The sequence below is a fragment of the Pelodiscus sinensis genome, unplaced genomic scaffold (genome assembly GCF_049634645.1).
Source record: "Pelodiscus sinensis isolate JC-2024 unplaced genomic scaffold, ASM4963464v1 ctg62, whole genome shotgun sequence".
Classification (NCBI taxonomy): domain Eukaryota; kingdom Metazoa; phylum Chordata; order Testudines; family Trionychidae; genus Pelodiscus; species Pelodiscus sinensis.
The window spans coordinates 255,681-274,788 of record NW_027465946.1 but is presented as its reverse complement, the minus strand read 5'-3'; the positions used below and the strand labels follow the sequence as shown (position 1 = coordinate 274,788).

The 19,108-nt window shown below is 59.6% G+C and overlaps 2 protein-coding genes across 4 annotated transcripts; one reads left to right on the top strand and one right to left on the bottom strand.

The window, feature by feature from the left end:
• The first annotated feature begins 242 nt into the window (after window positions 1-242).
• Window positions 243-12,229, top strand: LOC102445083 (proteasome subunit alpha type-6-like). The gene is made up of 7 exons (XM_075917245.1): window positions 243-411; window positions 1,406-1,500; window positions 3,150-3,231; window positions 5,334-5,489; window positions 5,944-6,119; window positions 6,739-6,833; window positions 6,918-12,229. The coding sequence occupies exons 1-7, from the start codon at window positions 336-338 to the stop codon at window positions 6,973-6,975; spliced, it is 738 nt and encodes a 245-aa protein (XP_075773360.1). The 5' UTR covers window positions 243-335; the 3' UTR covers window positions 6,976-12,229.
• On the bottom strand, window positions 11,590-19,006 carry NFKBIB (NFKB inhibitor beta). 3 transcript variants are annotated; one of them, XM_075917244.1, is made up of 6 exons: window positions 18,576-18,990; window positions 17,298-17,403; window positions 16,134-16,362; window positions 15,625-15,713; window positions 15,283-15,516; window positions 11,590-14,320 (listed from the first exon to the last, which is right to left on the bottom strand). In XM_075917244.1, the coding sequence occupies exons 1-6, from the start codon at window positions 18,911-18,913 to the stop codon at window positions 14,273-14,275; spliced, it is 1,044 nt and encodes a 347-aa protein (XP_075773359.1). In that variant the 5' UTR covers window positions 18,914-18,990; the 3' UTR covers window positions 11,590-14,272. The 3 variants fall into 3 exon arrangements, with proteins under 3 accessions (XP_075773359.1, XP_075773358.1, XP_075773356.1); XM_075917243.1 differs by lacking the exon at window positions 11,590-14,320 and adding an exon at window positions 14,343-14,583 and having other exon boundaries at window positions 15,655-15,713; window positions 18,576-19,006; XM_075917241.1 differs by lacking the exon at window positions 11,590-14,320 and adding an exon at window positions 14,348-14,583 and having other exon boundaries at window positions 18,576-18,999.
• Window positions 19,007-19,108: the final 102 nt, after the last annotated feature.

Genomic DNA, 19,108 nt, shown 5'->3' with positions numbered 1-19,108 from the left:
CCTGCGCTTCCCACCGCCTAGGGAAATCGTTCTCTCTAATATCCAGCCTTCATGTGCAGTTCACCCTGGAAGGAGACAGATGGCAGGGCGGATGGTGACTCCCTGCACCTCCCTCCAAAACGCCCACCCCAGTGCCCGGCCCCCCCAGCCCCCGCGAGTGCACCGCCCTGTCCCTTCCCAGCACCCCGCTGCAGCTCCAGTTCTGCCCAATGAGCGCAGGAGTGGAAAGGGACTTTCCACGGGTGAAGTGAAAGCGAAAGGGAAAGAGGCAGGTGTCCCTGGCTCTGTGGAGGGCCCTGGTCGGTCTGTCTCCCTCCACCGCCCCCCACGGCAAAATGTCCCGCGGCTCCAGCGCTGGCTTCGACCGCCACATCACCATCTTCTCCCCCGAGGGGCGTCTCTACCAAGTGGGTCAGTCCATGGGGCCCGGGTGCAGGCCAGAGCAGGATTGGGGCCCCCAAGCGCCAGGCCTGGAATCAGCCACGGGCTGGGCTGTGTGGGGGAGGGGTAATGGCGGTCAAGACTCCTGGGGAGTGGGGTCTAGTGGTTAGAGCAGGGGGAGCGGGCTGGCAGCCAGGATTCCTGGGTTCAGTGCCTGGATCGGGGAAGGAATGTGGTTGACTGTTTTTAGAGCAGGACGGGGAGCCAGGACACCTGGGTTCTGCCCGAGTTCTGAGAGGGGAGTGAGGTTTAGTGGTTAGAGCAGGGGTGGAGAGCCGGAATACCTGGGTTCTGAGAGGGGAGTGGGATCTAGTGATTAGAGGAGGGCAGGGAGCTAGGACACCTGGGCTCTGTCCGAGTTCTGAGAGGGGAGTGGGGTTTAGTGGTTAGAGCAGGGGTGGAGAGCTGGAATACCTGGGTTCTGAGAGGGGAGTGGGATCTAGTGATTAGAGGAGGGCAGGGAGCTAGGACACCTGGGCTCTGTCCGAGTTCTGAGAGGGGAGTGGGGTTTAGTGGTTAGAGCAGGGGTGGAGAGCTGGAATACCTGGGTTCTGAGAGGGGAGTGGGATCTAGTGATTAGAGGAGGGCAGGGAGCTAGGACACCTGGGTTCTGTCCAAGTTCTGAGAGGGGAGTGGGGTTTAGTGGTTAGAGCGGGGCAAGGCACCAGGACATGTGGGTTCTATCCCCAGCTCTGATAGAGTGGGGGCTAGTGATTAGAGAAGGGTGGAGCTAAGAGTCAGAACTCCTGGGCTCATTTCCCAACACCATACTGATTTGCAGCAGAGCCTGAGACAAGTCCCTTCTGGCCCCTTATGCCTCAGTTTCCCCACCGGTAAAAGGAGGGCGGGGTGGCTGCCTGGCAGGAGCGAGCAGGTTTTTGTCTGGGAAGCTCCTGAGAAGGGCCACCCCCACCCGCTTTCTTCCCCTCTCCCCTTGCATTTACTGAGCGTTGTCTGGTTGCAGAATACGCTTTCAGAGCCATCAGCCAGGGGGGGCTGACCACCGTGGCTGTGAGAGGGGAGGAGTCTGTGGCCGTGGTCACCCAGAAAAAAGTGCCGGTAGGAGCCCAGCATGGGGGGCAGAGGCAGGAGATCGGGAGGGCTAAGGGGGGCCCATGGTGCCCAGCATTAAGGATGGCAGCCTTGGCTCTTTGCTGGCACCGACCACGGCCCCATCCTGGTGCCAGCCAATCCCATTGAGCAGGGACCCTTGAGAAGGCAGAACACGTGCACCTGAGCTGGGGTTGGGCCAGGATCCCGGGGTTCACGCCCGGGCTCTCATGCCCCGTTGTGCCATGACCAGCTGGGGTCAGGCTGAGGGCTGACTGCGTGGGGAGAGCACCCCCTAGTGCCCCCTGTGTGGTATCGGCACCCCCTAGTGTCAACACTGACTGAGGGGGAAAGCGCCCCCTGCTGAGCGTTCCGCCCCACTTCCTGCCCCACAGCACCCCCTAGTGCCCCCGGTGTCAGCACTGTGTGGTATCGGGAGAGCGCCCCCTGCTGAGCCTTCCACCCCACAGCACCCCCTAGTGCCCCCTGTGTGGTATCGGCACCCCCTAGTGTCAACACTGACTGAGGGGGAAAGCGCCCCCTGCTGAGCGTTCCGCCCCACTTCCTGCCCCACAGCACCCCCTAGTGCCCCCGGTGTCAGCACTGTGTGGTATCGGGAGAGCGCCCCCTGCTGAGCCTTCCACCCCACAGCACCCCCTAGTGCCCCCTGTGTGGTATCGGCACCCCCTAGTGTCAACACTGACTGAGGGGGAAAGCGCCCCCTGCTGAGCGTTCCGCCCCACTTCCTGCCCCACAGCACCCCCTAGTGCCCCCTGTGTGGTATCGGCACCCCCTAGTGTCAACACTGACTGAGGGGGAAAGCGCCCCCTGCTGAGCGTTCCGCCCCACTTCCTGCCCCACAGCACCCCCTAGTGTCCCCGGTGTCAGCACTGTGTGGTATCGGGAGAGCACCCCCTGCTGAGCCTTCCACCCCACTTCCTGCCCCACAGCACCCCCTAGTGTCCCCGGTGTCAGCACTGTGTGGTATCAGGAGAGCGCCCCCTGCTGAGCCTTCCACCCCACTTCCTGCCCCACAGCACCCCCTAGCGCCCCTGGTGTCAACACTCACAGCGAGGGGACAGTGCCCCCTGCTGAGCCTTCCACCCCACTTCCTGCCCCACAGCACCCCCTAGTGCTCCCGGTGTCAGCACTGTGTGGTATCAGGAGAGCGCCCCCTGCTGAGCCTTCCACCCCACTTCCTGCCCCACAGCACCCCCTAGCGCCCCTGGTGTCAACACTCACAGCGAGGGGACAGTGCCCCCTGCTGAGCCTTCCACCCCACTTCCTGCCCCACAGCACTCCCTAGTGCCCCCGATGTCAGCACTGTGTGGTATCGGGAGAGCGCCCCCTGCTGAGCCTTCCACCCCACTTCCTGCCCCACAGCACCCCCTAGCGCCCCTGGTGTCAACACTCACAGCGAGGGGACAGTGCTCCCTGCTGAGCCTTCTGCCCCACTTCCTGCCCCAAAACACCACCTAGGGTCAACACTGACGGCGTGGGGACAGTGGCCCCTGCTGCGACTTCTGCCCCACATCCTGCAGCAGAGCGCCTCCTAGTGGTAACATCCCGCAGCACAGCGCCCCAATGGCAGGCTGAGGCTCTTGCACTGCAGAGGGAAGCGACTCAGCAGGCTCCGGTGTCTTTGCCCCCCTCCCCAGGACACGCTTCTGGATCCCAGCACGGTCACCAACCTGTATCGCCTGACAGAGACCATCGGCTGCGCCATGACCGGCATGAGCGGTGAGCGGGGCTCCGAGCACCTCCCAGGCTGAGCCCTGGCCTGGTCCTCGCGATGCCTGGGGAGCCCAGCCCACATGGGGACTGAGTCTGTGACAGCCCCAGGAACAGGGCCTGGGCTCTGCCCCCAACCTTTTCGCTCTGGAGTTCACTGGTCCAACCGCCCTGCTCCCTCCGTGTGGCAGCCTGACACCAGGTCCAGACGTGACCCCGCGGCGCTTCCACTGGCTGCCCCACAGCCCTGGTCTAGAGCGCGGGGGTGAGCGAGGCAGGCTGCACGGCGATGTCGCTCCTCTAGCAATCCCCCAGCCTGGACGCACGGGAACACACCGTTACGGTAGCACCTGGGAGCCACAAACTGAGCTCAGGCTCCGGGCCCTGTCCAGCCCCCGCTCGGCTGAGCTCAGGGCCAAACCTCCCCCATAGTACGGTGCCAGCTGTTGCCCAGACCCCCATTCTGACCAAAATCGGGGCTTCCCCTTGAGCTGGGGGCTGCCCAGACCCCTGCAAACCCCAACCCGAGACCAGGGCCCCCTTACGCCAGGCGCTGCCCACACAAGGGCAAGCAGCCCCTGCCCTGAGAGGGTCACTCGCTAAACAGCCCTACTTTGCGGATGGGGACCCTGGGGTGCAGAGGGAGGGGGCGGCTCGCCCCAGGTGTGCAGCCCCAGAAGTGTTAGGGCTTCTGTCCTGTTTGAGAGAGCCGGTCGGTCGGGTGCAATGGAGCCACTGAACCGTGCAGTTCTGGTTCCCTCCAGCGGGGGGCAGCAGGTAGGCGTGCGCACACACACACGCACACACACACCAGGGCTCACTCCCCCCAGCAGGGGGTGACAGGAGCGCGCGCGCACACACACACACACACACACAGAGCAGGGCTCAGCCCCTCCAGCGACACACACCCACCCACCCACACACACACAGAGCAGGGCTCAGCCCCTCCAGCAGGGGGCGACACACACCCACCCACCCACACACACACACACCAGGGCTCACTCCCCCCAGCAGGGGGTGACAGGTGCACACACACACACACACACACACACAGCAGGGCTCAGCCCCTCCAGCAGGGGGCAACACACACACACACACACACACAGAGCAGGGCTCAGCCCCTCCAGCAGGGGGTGACACACACACACACAGAGCAAGGCTCAGCCCCTCCAGCAGGGGGCGACACACACACACACACACACACACACACACACACACACACAGCAGGGCTCAGCCCCTCCAGCAGGGGGCGACACAAACACCCACCCACCCACACACACACAGAGAGCAAGGCTCAGCCCCTCCAGCAGGGGGTGACACACACACACACACACACACACAGCAGGGCTCAGCCCCTCCAGCAGGGGGCGACACACACACACACACACACACACACACACACACACACACACACACAGAGCAGGGCTCAGCCCCTCCAGCAGGGGGCGACACACACACACACACACACACACACACACAGAGCAGGGCTCAGCCCCTCCAGCAGGGGGCGACACACACACACACACACACACACACACACAGCAGGGCTCAGCCCCTCCAGCAGGGGGCGACACAAACACCCACCCACCCACACACACACAGAGAGCAAGGCTCAGCCCCTCCAGCAGGGGGTGACACACACACACACACACACACACAGCAGGGCTCAGCCCCTCCAGCAGGGGGTGACACACACACACACACACACACACACACACACACACACACACACACAGCAGGGCTCAGCCCCTCCAGCAGGGGGCGACACACACACACACACACACACACACAGCAGGGCTCAGCCCCTCCAGCAGGGGGCGACACACACACACACACACACACACACACACACAGAGCAGGGCTCAGCCCCTCCAGCAGGGGGCGACACACACACACACACACACACACACACAGCAGGGCTCAGCCCCTCCAGCAGGGGGCGACACACACACACACACACACACACACACACACACACACACACACACACACAGCAGGGCTCAGCCCCTCCAGCAGCGGGCGACACACACACACACACACGCACGCAGGGGGCGGCAGGAGGGAGCAGTGCCGCGTGTACCTCGTTTGACGGGGGCTCCTTTCCCACCCAGCCGACGGCCGGTCCCAGGTGCAGCGCGCCCGGCACGAGGCCGCCGAGTGGAAGTACAAGAAGGGCTACGAGATCCCGGCGGCGATGCTGTGCCGGCGTATGGCTGACATCTCACAGGTCTACACCCAGAACGCCGAGATGAGACCCCTGGGCTGCTGTGAGTGATGGGGGCTGGGGAGAGCCACCCCGCTAGCACCCCTCTGCTACGTACCTACCCAGTCACCTCTCTTTTACCCACTGAGCCCTGCTGATCACCCCCATCCCGTGCCCCGCCCTTAACCCCTGCCTGCCCCTTTACTTAGTGCTGCCCCCTACGGCTACCCCAGCAACCCCCCAGCTTTTCCCCATTCTCCTGCCTGGGGTCCCCTTTGAGCCCCTTACCCTGGCTCTGCTCCACACATGGGTTAGCAGCTCAAGTGTGGCAACGAGCCAGATTCCAGACGGGGGGGCCAGAGCCATGGGCCTTTGCAGCATCAGCTGTTAGGGACATTCCTTTCGCTCTGGAAGTTCCCGGGGGAATTGGAGTCCGCTTTGCGCCCTGGGATCACGCTCCCTGCCGCCAGGGACTGACAGACACACGGGCTCCTGCCCCTTCCCGGATCTCCTGGCAGGTATGATTTTGATTGGGATCGACCCTGAACTGGGCCCCCAGCTGTTCAAGTGTGACCCGGCCGGCTACTACTGCGGCTACAAAGCAACCACTGCTGGGGCGAAGCAGACTGAGGCTAACAGCTTCCTGGAAAAGACTTTGAAGAAGAAACGGGACTCACCTGTGGATCCTGTAGAGGTCAGTGTGTGCCCGTGTGTGTGCCCATGTGTCTACATGCATGCCAGTGCGTGTGACTCTACCTGGACACATGTCTGCTGGGTGGGACCATACACCTCTGTATCATTGCATGTCTGAGCTGACTGGGTGGATGCCTCCTCTTCCCAAAGCACCATAAGCCCTGTGCTGGCATAGATCTATCAGTCTGGTGCCAGAGTGGATGCACATGCGTACGCAGTCCTCCACCAGCTGTTCCACAGCGCAACCACTCCCAGCAGCAGCAACCGGTCTGGTGAAAGTTTGGAACTTTGCTGTCCAGCAGTCACGTTTCATTTAAAATATTAGCATAGGGAGAAGAGTGGTCCCGATTCTTCCAATGTTATGTGTCTTGGTAACATCATGTAGCAGGGAGTTCCGCAGGCTAACCACCTGTTGCCTAGATCAGTGGTGTGCAACCCGTGGGTCGCGACCCCCAAGGGGATCGTGTATGTCTTCCCGGGGAGTCACGGTGCTTAGATCCGGCCAGCCAGGGGCTGGGCCTGGCCGTTGGCGGCCCCTGCGGTACAGGAGTCGCAGATCAAAAAAGGTTACGCACCAGTGGCCTGGAACAAGCTTTTTCCTTTTCTTCCTTTGCTGCCAGCTGGCGATTACTTGCTTGTCAACAGTCCTCTCCCAGGACTTCAAGGCCAGCGAGATCGAAGTGGGGATAGTGACAATGGAGCAGCCCAGATTCCGGTAAGACCTCTTGGGCTGCACGTTCCGACTGCCCATTTCCAGAGCCACCTCCAGTTAACAGCAGCTTGTCTTGGTGGCTTGCAGGATGCTGACCGAGGAAGAGATCGAGCGGCACCTGGTTGCCATCGCGGAAAGGGAGTGAGCTCAGTGACCACTGTGGAGTCCTTCAGGTTACGGGCGTGGACAAGAACCCACTTCTGAACAGGACCCCTCGAAAGCCTGGACCTGCGTTATCCTGTTAGCAGGGGGATTTGCCCAGAGCAATGGGCTGAAGTAACACTGGCCTGCAGTACTTTTAAAAACGTTTAATTACAACCCTCCTAATCCAGGTCCTTCCTGACCCCCGTGACAGCCGAGAGCCTGGAGCATGAGATTTCGGTCTCCCTCTCGGGCCTTGTCTTTGTGAAGAAAAGAAGCAGCATTTAGACTGACATGCTTAATCTCTATGGGACGAGTGTAAAATTAAGCCCGGGCATAGGTCTTCACAGCAGTGGCCAGCCTGGTAAAACCTCACCCTGCGTCCAGTTCTAGTACCCACAACTCAGGAAGGATGCTGACAAATTGGAGGGGTCAGAGAAGAGCTATGGAAAGGATTAAAGGTTAGAAAACCGCCGTAAAGTGACAGACTCAATGAGCCCCATTGATTTAGCTTAACGAGAAGGGGAAGCGTAACTCGATCCCCGTCGATCAGTACCTGCATTAGGGATGTGAAATTGCAAGTAATTGACTAATCGAATAGTTGATGCATTTTGCCTCAACTATTCGATTAGTCGAGAGGGCGCCTCCAGCTTCCACGTGTAGCACCAGCTCTAGGGCTGTTGCTACACTTCAAGGGCGAAAACACTGCGGGGAGCCCCAGGTCAGCTGGGGGTTCCCCGCTGACCCCAGGCTCCACGTGGAGCTGTCGGTTTGAAAAGCCGCAGGGAGCTCGGTGCCAGGCTGCTCGTGGCGTTTCAAAGCGGCACTCCGCACGGAGCCAGCGGCGGAATCCCCAGTTGATCCCAGGCTCCACGGGACTCTGCCACTTTGAAATGCTGCGTGCAGCTGGGGGACACCCCAGCTAGCCCCGAAAGCAGCAGAGCCGCATGGAGCCCAGGGTCTGGCCCCAGACTCCATACGGCACCGCTGCTTGGAAGTACCCACTCTTCCCACCCCACTTGCTGCCTCTTTCTGATAGAAGCAGCGGGGGGTGGGGGCGCGAGGGTGGAGAAACGACTAGTCCTTCACGTCCCTAGCCTGCATGGGGGCAAATCTTTACTAACTGGCTCTTTGGTCTGAGAGAGAAAGGTCTGGTTCAGTCCAAGGGCTGGAAGTGGAAACTAGACCAATTCAGACTGAAAAGGAGGTGTGAAATGGAGCAATTTACCAGCCTCATGAGGGATTCCCCTCGCTGGCTGTTTGTAAATCCAGATGGGCTGTTTACCTCCTCTGGAAATTATTTGAGGGCAGGTGTCTGGTCTGTGCTCTGTGCTCATCAGGCAATTTCCTATCTCCTCCCCCTTAGCAAAACAGAGCCAGGAAAGGGAATGATCCGTTCGCAGGTCTCCAATGGGCCCATGTGGCCTTTTACATCAGAGGCTGACTTTAATCAGCACGGCTGCGGGTGTGGGCAAGCCTGTAAAACTGTGCTTCATTTGTATGGGAGTGGTGCGTGCAGGAATTCAGTGCGTGCAGGAATGGAGCGTGAGACAGGATCCGTTACTAGATCTCAGGCCTTGTCCTTACACTACAGATGACACTGGTTTAGCTAGTGCCGGTGGCTAAACACCCCGTGTAAACGTGCTCAGGCCAGGGGAATAGCTTAAGCAATATGACTGCATCTTCCTCGGGAGCTTTCCCTGTACCATATGGGCTGCTGGACTGTAGCTGTACCAGCAACACAGGATTAACCTAGTGCTGTACCGAGGTTCAAGAGCTCCGGGTTAAATTTCTTGGGTTGGTTGAGTTTGGAAAGGGGAAGACCGAGAGGGGACATGGTAGCGGCTTTCAAGTACCTAAAAGGGTGTTACAGGGGGGGAAGGAGAAAAATGGTTCTTCTTGGCCTCTGAGGGTAGGACAAGCAGCGATGGGCTTAAATTGCAGCAAGGGAGGTTTAGGTTGGACATTAGGAAAACTGTCAGGGTGGTTAAACACTGATAAATGGCCTAGGGAGGTTGTGGAATCTCCACTATTGAAGATTTTTAAGAGCAAGTTAGACAGACACCTGTCAGGGATGCTCCAGATGGCGCTTGGTCCTGCTGTAAGATCTGGGACGGGTCACGCTGACCGCTCCTTCCTAGTTCATATCCCAGGACAAAATCTTATCCTACCTGATCCAGGAACGTGAACTAGTTTTGTAAGGCCCAGACACTCTGGCACCTAACTGGTTACAAAGCACACACCTGTGCTGGAACAATGTGATTCTCGCCTCTTTCTCCTCCCGCGCCTCTTCTCTGTGCGGGCTGCCGGACCGGTTTGTTGTGATGGCAACAGGGAAAGACGCGGGTGTGTTTATAAAGGAGAGGCACTCTGGTTGTGAAAACCGCACGACTCAGGGCTGTGTAGAACCCAGAGGCACGTTTACTCACTGCTAGAAACAAACTGGATTGTTAGCTAGTTTCCAAACACCAGCTATTTCACGTTGATCGTGTCCCTTTCGAACCCTGCCCCACCCATGCGAGACAGGCCTTTCCTTCTTGTGCTAAAAGCTCTGCCCCGTTGGATTTGCCACCAGCAAAGTCCCAGAGGGTTGAGACAGGGCTCCCAGCCCACTTGCAAAGGGAGAACTTTAATCTGTTAAACACCGAGCTGCACGAACTGCTCCCCGGCTTCATGAATCCACTGCGTAACCCCGTGGTGCCAACTAGCTTAGCTTTCCCCTCTGAAAACCAGGAAGGGAAGGGTTAGCGCACATGACCCCCCTGCACACACATCTGGCAGCTTGGCTCAAACCACACTGGAGAGCCAACTTTTACCCTGGGTAACTACACTGCTGCCCTGCAGGGACAGCTAGACACTAGGGGCTGAACCTTGATCCAGCGCTTTCTGCTCCAGCAAGGTCTGCGGTCTGGCCTGATCTGAGTGAACCGGGTGGCCACGTCCCCCGCGGTCCAGTAAAGTTTGTTTGCAGCCCCCAGTCAGACTCCCAGGGTTCTGGGCTGCTGTTAGCTCTAATTGACCCCTCAGAGCCCAGGAAGCAGTGGGGACGTTGCTCGACAATACTGGCCTCCCACGGGTCGGCATCGGTCAGGTGCGGAGGGTGCCGGATTAGAGAGGTTCAACCTGTAGAGCTCAGCTCGAGGAGGGTGATCTCACTCTGGGGCCATGGTGTGACCCTTTGGGGTGTCCCAGATCTGGGGTGGGGATTGCGTCTCAGGAACCCCGAATGTGGAGTAGCGGCCCTGCCCTTCTGGCAGCTCCACAATTTAAGAAAACTGAGATGCTGGCTTGTTTTGCAAACCAGGAGAAAGCCAGAGCCCCTTCCCCCTGAATTCCAGTGGTCTTTAGGAACATGCTGACTCCCCCCAGCACGTGGGTGATCTAGTCATTTCATGCTGGCGTCCAGCACTGCAGCATCTGGGCCCTGCCGTGTAAACGCAAGAGGAAATCAGGCCTGGAGGGTCTGACCCGTCTCCCGTTTGTGGCAGGGGGTCTCTGTGAAGTGGACGGCGGAACTCATTGCCACAGAACAGCACCAAGGCCAGGAGTGTGGTATGGTTCAAAGAGGGACTAGAGCTAAAGGGTGGGTCTGCCAGAACGGCTCCCAGGGGGATGCTTGTGGATCAGCCGCAGCTACTTCAATGCACCTTGTGCTGGAATGATTCCCCCAGAGGTAAGGCCTTGGATCAAACTGCTGGAACAATTAGTGAAGAGAGGCCTCACGGGCAGAGCTCAAGCTTAGCCCTAAGGAGCCAGCAGCTCCAGTCCTAGCTCTGCCACTGGCCTGGTGGGTGACCTTTGGGCCAGTCACTTCCCCTTCCCATCCCTGATCTGTAAAATGGGGATAAAATGCTGCTCACCTGGGGTGTGTCTACAGGGTTTTGTCAGCAAAACTATACCTGTGTCTACACTGCCGCTGAGTGCTACTGACATAACATCGACAGAACTCGGCAGTTTTGTCGACAGCTGTAAACCTCATTCTACGAGGAAGAACACCTTTTGTCAACAGAGTTCTGTGGCCAGAAGCCATTTCAGCTTCTTGCTTCTGCACGTAGACCAGAGTGAACTTTGTTACCCCAGCACAGAGGTCTGCACGATGAGCTATTGAAATGTGTTAACTGAGCTGGTTGAGAAAGGAGCCTCACTCCCTAGTACCTGCCCTCTATCTTGCTGAGAATAGTTCTGCTTTCTGAGTTTAATTGGTGATTTCTGTAATTGGATGCCCTGATGTCAGACTTGTTTGGTTAAAGGTATAAGGATACTAGGATTGATTGTATTAGCCAGCCGTACTGGGCCTGGCTCTGCTGGGACCATGTTTGGCTCACTCTGTGCCTTATTGATCAATAAAGCTGTATATTAGCCGCCAAAACAGAGAGGAGCGTTTGCTTCAACAGTGTTATTGCATCTACACTGTCCTGTCAACAAAGCGGCTTGCTTTGTCGACAGAACTGGATGTAGTCTAGACGCTCTTTGTCGTCTGTCGACAAAAGCCTGTCGTCTAGACGTACCCCTGGTGTATCCAGCACTCTGAACTCTATGGCTGGGAAGCGCCACGTAGGAACCAAGTATTATGAGAGCTGGACTCTGGCTGTGATCTGCCCTCCATACAGACACGTGGTTATTACTGTCAGCCACTAACTTTAATCTCATTTCTACTCACTGGTCAGAAGAGACACAATACAGAGCATGAGCAAAGACCAGCAGGGAGAAAGACAACTACACAGAACTGTACAAAGTTAGACAGCAGCTTGTACAACACTCCCGACATAGCTTAAAACCCACGTGCTGGACGAGTAACGTGGTGTGTCCCCCGAGATACGGCCCTAGCTGGGACACGGGGACGAGCTTACGTGGAAAGAACCATCTCCCTGTCCCTGGGAGAGGAATGCTACAGGGTTTTGCCCTCGCTGCATGGTACTGGAAACTGATCAGCCAGTCCCAGTCACTTGCAGCTGCCAAACTGGGAGGCATGTGGTGAACAAAGCTGACAAAGAAGGGTCCCCTGCCCAAAGCCCCTTTGTGGGGCTGAGCATCCAAGTATGTTCAAGCCCAGAATGCCAAGTTTTGAGACCTGCCCCGTGCAGAGATGTACGTCACAGGAGGGGGATTTCTCCGTTAGTGTGGGCACAGTCAGACTGGTCTGAAGGTGCCTTCTACTGGTGCAGCCAAAGAAACTGCTTTACCTAGGGAGAGACAGCATTGCCTAGTGTGCAGAGCACGGGACCGTACCTGTTCCCCCGTCTGTAAAACAGACAAACCTCCATCATCTCGATGCACAGAGCCAAGCTTACCGAAGTGCTGCAGCGTGAGTGCCTAGACAGGCCCTTTAACGACACGGGCCTGGAGGAATCAAGCCTGGTCTGCTCGAGGGCAGGGAAGAGGATTGCCAATCCCGGAACCTCAGCCCTTCGCACTGGGGCAGGTGAACCCCCTGCGAATCTCCCTGTCCCTCCCCTACGCTGTGGCAGAGGCCGCTGCTGTCAGCCTCAGAGAATTAACCCTGCCCCCTACACACCTGAAGCCCCCAAGCTGCTGTGGCCGGGGGATTTATTGGCCAGGAGCGGGAGAACACAGAGGAGGAAACAGCAGCCTTGTGGAACAAGAGGGTTTGTTTCAAATTCAATCTTCTCCCCCTTCACCCTTCAACCCCTCCGATGGAAGGAGGGGAGGTATCCTGCACCTAATGCAGCAACGCTGCTCGGACAAGCTGAGCTCCAAACCCCTGGGGCGAAGCCAGGGTCTACTTTGTATCTACGCGGGAACAGCAGGAAGGACCCCCGGCTGCGCAAGGGACAACGGGAGCCCTGCCTCTCGGCCTCGCGAGCAGCTGGTTTGCACAAGTACCAGGCCAGCTCAGGGCATCTCTTCCCACATCACCTCACGGAAGCAATGCCACTGCTCAGCACAGGGGGGCTGAACTTGTCACATGGCCTGTTTGAATCAGGAAAGTTTCCAGTTTGGGAGTCAAAACAGCTTTGGGGTTTGCCATTTTTAATACAGCCAGCCCCAGACAATCAGAGTCTAAATCATGCAACTGACGTCGTTTTGACCTGCCACTTGTGAAAGGCTCAGATGGAGTTTTCAGCCCAATCTAGTACAGGCAAATTTTCTGCTTTCCAAGAACACTATGGGATGGGCATACTGGTTCCCACAGCTCTGGAAGAAACAACCAGGGCCAAGCAGTGTGAACAGGGCTTTGCAGCCAGTCAACGGGCAAAGAAAAAAAACCAGACTCCTCAGGTGGGGGGGACGGAAGGGGGAAGACAAAGCTGGTCCCACCGGTACTGGCAGAGAAGCAGCGGCCAGTGCGGATACGGACACAGCTTGGCCCCTATGCACAGATCCGACTCAGGACACAGCCTGTCCCTCTTTCTCCATCTCTGACCCAAATCGAACAGGTCCAGCCACATCACTCACATCTCAACTCTTTCCAGCATCTTGCTCCGCCCCCTTTGGGACGTTGAAGACCGCTCTCCCCCTCTGCTCATAACAGGCCATCCCAGTCTTTCCACCAGCCTCGTCTCCCCTCAGCTCCTCCTGCGGATTCCTCCCCGCCCCACCTGTTTCAATCCAGCAACCCCACACTCCAGCTATTCCCTCTCTGGGCTGCTGGGCCTTCTGCCAGTGCTTCGGGTCTGATTTCCAGGTGCACTCACGCACCTTTGTCCTTACAGCTAGCTGAGCAGACCACGTCTGCAGGGCACTTGCAAAACTCCTCCCGTCTCATTCAGGTGCTAGGATGGGAGCAGCTAAAAGGAATTTGGCCCCAACTACTCTGCTAGCAGCAGTTCGGCGGTGCTCAGTGCTTCTCAACATAAAAGAGGTAAACAGGCCGAGGTCTTTGAAAGGCCGCGCAAACCCTGCCAGAAACGCAGCTCGGTGCAGCTCCGCAGGGAGCTGAACTGCTTAGTTACATGAGCAACATCTGTGGGGCCCAGTGACACCCCTCATGTGGGCAGGGATACCGCTCCCGCTCCGAAAGCAAATGGCAAGCGGCTCCGCAGGGCAATCGGCCGACGCTCTAGCCCAGCTGCCGAAATGCCTGTTCTACTGTAAGGGAATCAAGGTAACTGGCTGCGACTGCCTACGTGGAGAGAGAAGGAAACGAACACGGCATTCAGCTACCGCTTCCAGGGAGCAGCTCTGTGCTGCCACAGAACTCGGCTCCTGGAGAGCCCGATCCAGCTGAGAACAAGCTTCTGCGGAGCTGCTTCCCACAAGGGCAGGGCAGGCTGCGAGTCTCTTCTGGAGGGGCTCCTCGGCCGCCAGCTCACGCTGCAGGCGCCGCAGGGCCGGCCCCATTAATTCTGATAGCGTCCACGGTTGATGACGATGTCGTCGTATTCTTCCTGAGAAACAGGAGAGCTTTGCTGATGACCTCCGAGATACGGCAAGGGCCTGTTTAGGGATCATTACGGAGCAGGTGGGGAGGGCCAGGATCAAACGGCTTCATCGGTTAAAGCCAGAAGAGACAACAGCGATCAACCGACCTCCTGTGTGACACAGGCCACACAACTGGCCTGCGTTCGCTCCTGTGGGAGCTACAGCAGATATTGGGGGGGGCTCCGATTTGGATTTGGACATTGCCAGCGATGGAGAATACACCACAGCCCTGGGAAAGTTAAGGACTAATTACTCTGTTCAGATTAACCCCTTAGAGCTAGACACATCTGCCTGTACGTAGCTTCAACTTCCAGCAACTGGATCACGGAAAACCTTTGAGAGCCAGCTACTGTCAAATTTCTCTCTGCCAGCTCGCCGGGCTTGATTTGCGCCAGGCCTCAGTCCCAGCTCCCTAGGCTCAGCAGTACCTCTGAGTCTCCTGCGTCAACTCCAGACGCAAATCACCGCAGAGCCCCGGCACCCCCCCCCCGCAGCATAGGTACGTACAGACCGACCCAGGCAGAGCGCACCCTGCTCTGCATTAATCTACGTAGACCAGAGACTCAGGGAACTCGACCCATTTGAAAAGAGAATCTCTTGCTGGGGAAAAGATCCCTTTGGCTTCTCTGCTGTCAAACCCAATGGCAGCTTCTCCACCCATTGTGTGTCAGAGGGGAGGGGCCTGCCAGGAGCGGAGGGGGGCTGGTGGCACAGAGGACTAGGAACCAGGCTGAGACCTGCCAATTCCTACACATGGGGGACGTTGCAATGGCTTTTCAGCACTGCCCTCTAGGCCTCCTACAGGGGGAGGGGTGGCTCTAGAGCAGAGATGAGGCCACTTGCAAGCTTGGCCTGGCTTTGCCGAGGGGGTGCCTGCACTCCTCCCTCCTGCACCGCTAGGCCAGCGCACACGCCCAACCCCACTCACGTCGCTGCTGTCATCTGAACTGTCCTCTGAATCCCAGTCCGGCTCCTCCGAGCCAAACTCCCGGAGCAGCTGCAAGATCTTTTGGTTGGGCCTGTGCATGGCGCTGTAGATGGGGGTGTAACCAACATACATCCGGGCCCCCGGATCTGCTCCAGCATGCAGCAGGTACTCCACCACCTCCGGGCTCTGAGACTCCACTGCCAAGTGGAGGGGACTCCGGCCACAGCTCAGCTCCTGCCAGTGGTGGACAGACCAGTCAGCAAGAAAGAGACTTCTGAGAAGGGTAAATACCTTCTGATCCCTGGCCACCCCTCTCCATAGACGATCCGCCCTTGCACTAACCGCCTTGTTGAGACTGGCTCCGGCGCTCACCAGGAGCTTGACTGCTTCAAGATCCTTCCGCAGGACAGCCACATGCAGCGGCGTGTAACCTATGGGAACCGAGAGCAGACAATCCTGATCAACCCAAGAAGTAACTCTCTGACCAGGCCCCTCTCAGCTGGCTGTTGTCAAGGCAGTGTCAGAGGATTGGTATAGAATACACCGCACACTACGTATCTCTCCAGCATGCTGCCTTTTGGTTTTTTCACCCCCAAAGTAGTAGGCCACGCCCTAAGTTAAGCCACTTCCACATGCAAAGAAATGGGCATTGAAACTACTTCGGCAGTGGCCAAGTTCTGGGGTTCTCTGGGGCTGTTCTATTCATATTCAGCCCTTCACAGCCTTGAGGGAAATGGAGGGTAACTGGGCCACAGAGAGCTCTGGCCATGCTGGCTGGGGAAGGACACAGCATGCTCAGGACAAAGGTCCCACGTGTAACACTCCCAGGTGGGTGACGAGAGGCTCCATACCATCATAATTGGTGCAGTCCAACTGAGCCCTGGCGTCACTCCCTTCACAGGATCTGCGCATGCTCAACGATGCCAAGAGCCACTGTGCACAGTCCCGCCAGCCCTCCCGGCATGCCAGGTGCAGCGCCGTGTGGCCGCCTTTCTCCTGCACGCAGAGCCCTGCCCCGGCTGCCATCAGCTTGCGGACAAAGTTGGAGGCACCGAGGATGACTGCAATGTGCAATGCCGTCTGGGGAAGGTCAGCGAGATAGACAGGTCAGAAAGCTCTGTGGCTGATCTTCCCTAAAAAGTGCCCGGCCTACTAACACCACTACAGATCGCTTCTTTCCATGGGCTGTCACCCTAATAGCGTCACACCCCATATTCCAGACGCAGCGCTGAAAAGCAGCCACCTCTGGGCAGGCAGGCAGTGGCCAATTGCACAAGCAGGTCAGAAATTTTAGTCAAGGACACGACTATTCACACAAAAGCTGTCTCTACTACCCAGGCACAGGAGCCGACACGGTCTTGTCCTTCCTCTGCACCGTGAGCTACATGGAAGGCAGCTGATTTGCCTGGCATGAGCGCGACCACCTTACACCCTTTAAACAAAGCCCTCCCTGGCCCCGTTTACTTTGGTCCACTGCCACTGTCAATTCCCCAGCCTTCCTTACATTCCCCGGCCATATATTGGAGCAGACCAAAGCTCCAGTTAGTCCAACACCCTGTCTTCCGACAGTGGCCAGCGCCAGAGAGAAGGAACAGGTAGCCATCAGGGGATCCAGGGGAAGATGTGTTTGGATATTAGTGTCTCATTTATCAGTTGCTTGCAGGAGCATCTCCAGCATGCTAGATGCTATACAGACACAAAGCGAGGGATAGCTCCCTGCTCCAGAAAGACTGCTGTGCTCCGTAACACTCTTCCCTGCTCCCCCAACTCATTTATGATGCAGAGGAATTAATATGTGGTTGTGTTTCATCTTCCTGCCAGCAACCCAATCACTCCCTACAGGAGGTGGCATGGGCGATATCGTGTAGGAAGCTGACTAGGAGCCACTACTCCCGAGTTTTGTCCCCAACTGGCTGTACAATGTTCAGGCAAACCAATGTGGCTCTTTGTGCCTCAGTTTCCCCACTGCAATTGCCAGAGACTACAGACAGAAAAAGCTCCAGTCTTGGCCCAACCTGGCTCAGGTCATTCTGCAGATCCAAGTACTCCGTCCCGGCCGTGTACTGCAGGATAGAATCCAGAAAGGCTTCGTGTTCATGAATCACAGCCAAGTGGAGGGCTCTGGGGATGGAAGAACAGACACCACTCCAAGCAAAATAAATAAGTACCCTGCAACTGGCTGGAAATGCCACCCATGAAAGGGAAGCAATAGCAAGAAGAGGAATCGATCTAGTCAGCAAAGAGCAAGTAGCAAGGAGCTGGGGGTGCAGCAGGGAAACCAGGTGGGTGTAAAACTCCTGGGAGTGTGGGCAATAGAATAGCTGCCAACAGTGACTGAATTCCTACAGTTAATGCCTAAAGCATCCCAGAAACTGGACACCAGGGACTGCAGGCCGCGGCCGATGGAGACAGCACTGAGATATCAAGGCAGCCGGGCGGGGGGGGAAGGGGGGGGTGTTAGGACAGGGGCACAAGCCAAGCGCCCGGAGTCCAGGATGGGGGGGGGGGGGGGTTGGACGGGGCACAAGCCAAGTGCCTGGAATCCAGGATGGGGGGGGGGGGGTTGGACGGGGCACAGGCCTGGGGGGGGTTAGGACGGGGGCACAGGCCCGGGGGGGGGGAGAGGTGGGGCTCGGACGGGGGCCCAGGCCCGGGGGGGCGGGGGGCTCGGACGGGGGCCCGGGGGGCTCGGGGGGCTCGGACGGGGGCCCAGGCCCGGGGGGGCGGGGGGCTCGGGGGGCTCGATGGGGGCCCAGGCCCGGGAGGGCGGGGGGCTCGGACGGGGGCCCAGGCCCGGGGGAGCGGGGGGCTCGGACGGGGGCCCAGGCCCGGGGGAGCGGGGGGCTCGGACGGGGGCCCAGGCCCGGGGGGGGGGAGAGGTGGGGCTCGGACGGGGGCCCAGGCCCGGGGGGGGCGGGGGGCTCGGACGGGGGCCCGGGGGGCTCGGGGGGCTCGGACGGGGGCCCAGGCCCGGGGGGGCGGGGGGCTCGGGGGGCTCGATGGGGGCCCAGGCCCGGGAGGGCGGGGGGCTCGGACGGGGGCCCAGGCCCGGGGGAGCGGGGGGCTCGGACGGGGGCCCAGGCCCGGGGGAGCGGGGGGCTCGGACGGGGGCCCAGGCCCGGGGGGGCGGGGGGCTCGGACGGGGGCCCAGGCCCGGGGGGGGGGCACAGGCCCGGGGGGGGGCTAGGAGGGGGGGCCCAGGCCCGGGGGGGCGGGGCTAGGAGGGGGCCCAGGCCCGGGGGGGCGGGGCTCGGAGGGGGCACAGGCCCGGGGGGGGCTGGTCCCCCACTTACGTGTCCCCGTCCTCGGTGACGAAGCGCAGCACGTGGCGCAGCCAGGCCTCGGGGGGGCCCTGGCCGGGCGGGGGGTCCGCGACGCGCACGGAGCCCAGGCCCCGCGTCACCGCCCCCAGCGCCCCGCCCCCCTCCTCCTCCGCCGCCCCCAGCGCCGAGTCCGGCCGCTCCGGGCCGCCCGCGGGGTCGGGGGTCGGGGGGCAGGGGTCAGAGGTCACGGCCAGGCCCTCCTGGATTAGGCTGAGCTGCCCCTCCCCCAGCGAGCCCAGGCCGCTGTCGCACCAGTCCCCGTCCTCGCCCGCCTCGGCCCGCGTGGCCCCGCCCGCCGGCTCCGCCATGGCCCCCCCAGCGCCCGCCGCGGGGCACGCCGGGAAGCGGGGCGGGGCGCGGGGCAGGCCGGGAGGCGCGGGGCACGCTGGGAGGAGGGGCGGGGCGGGGCAGGGGCGCGGGGCAGGCCGGGAGGCGCGGGGCACGCTGGGAGGAGGGGCGGGGCAGCGGCGCGGGGCACGCTGGGAGGGGGGAGGCGCGGGGCA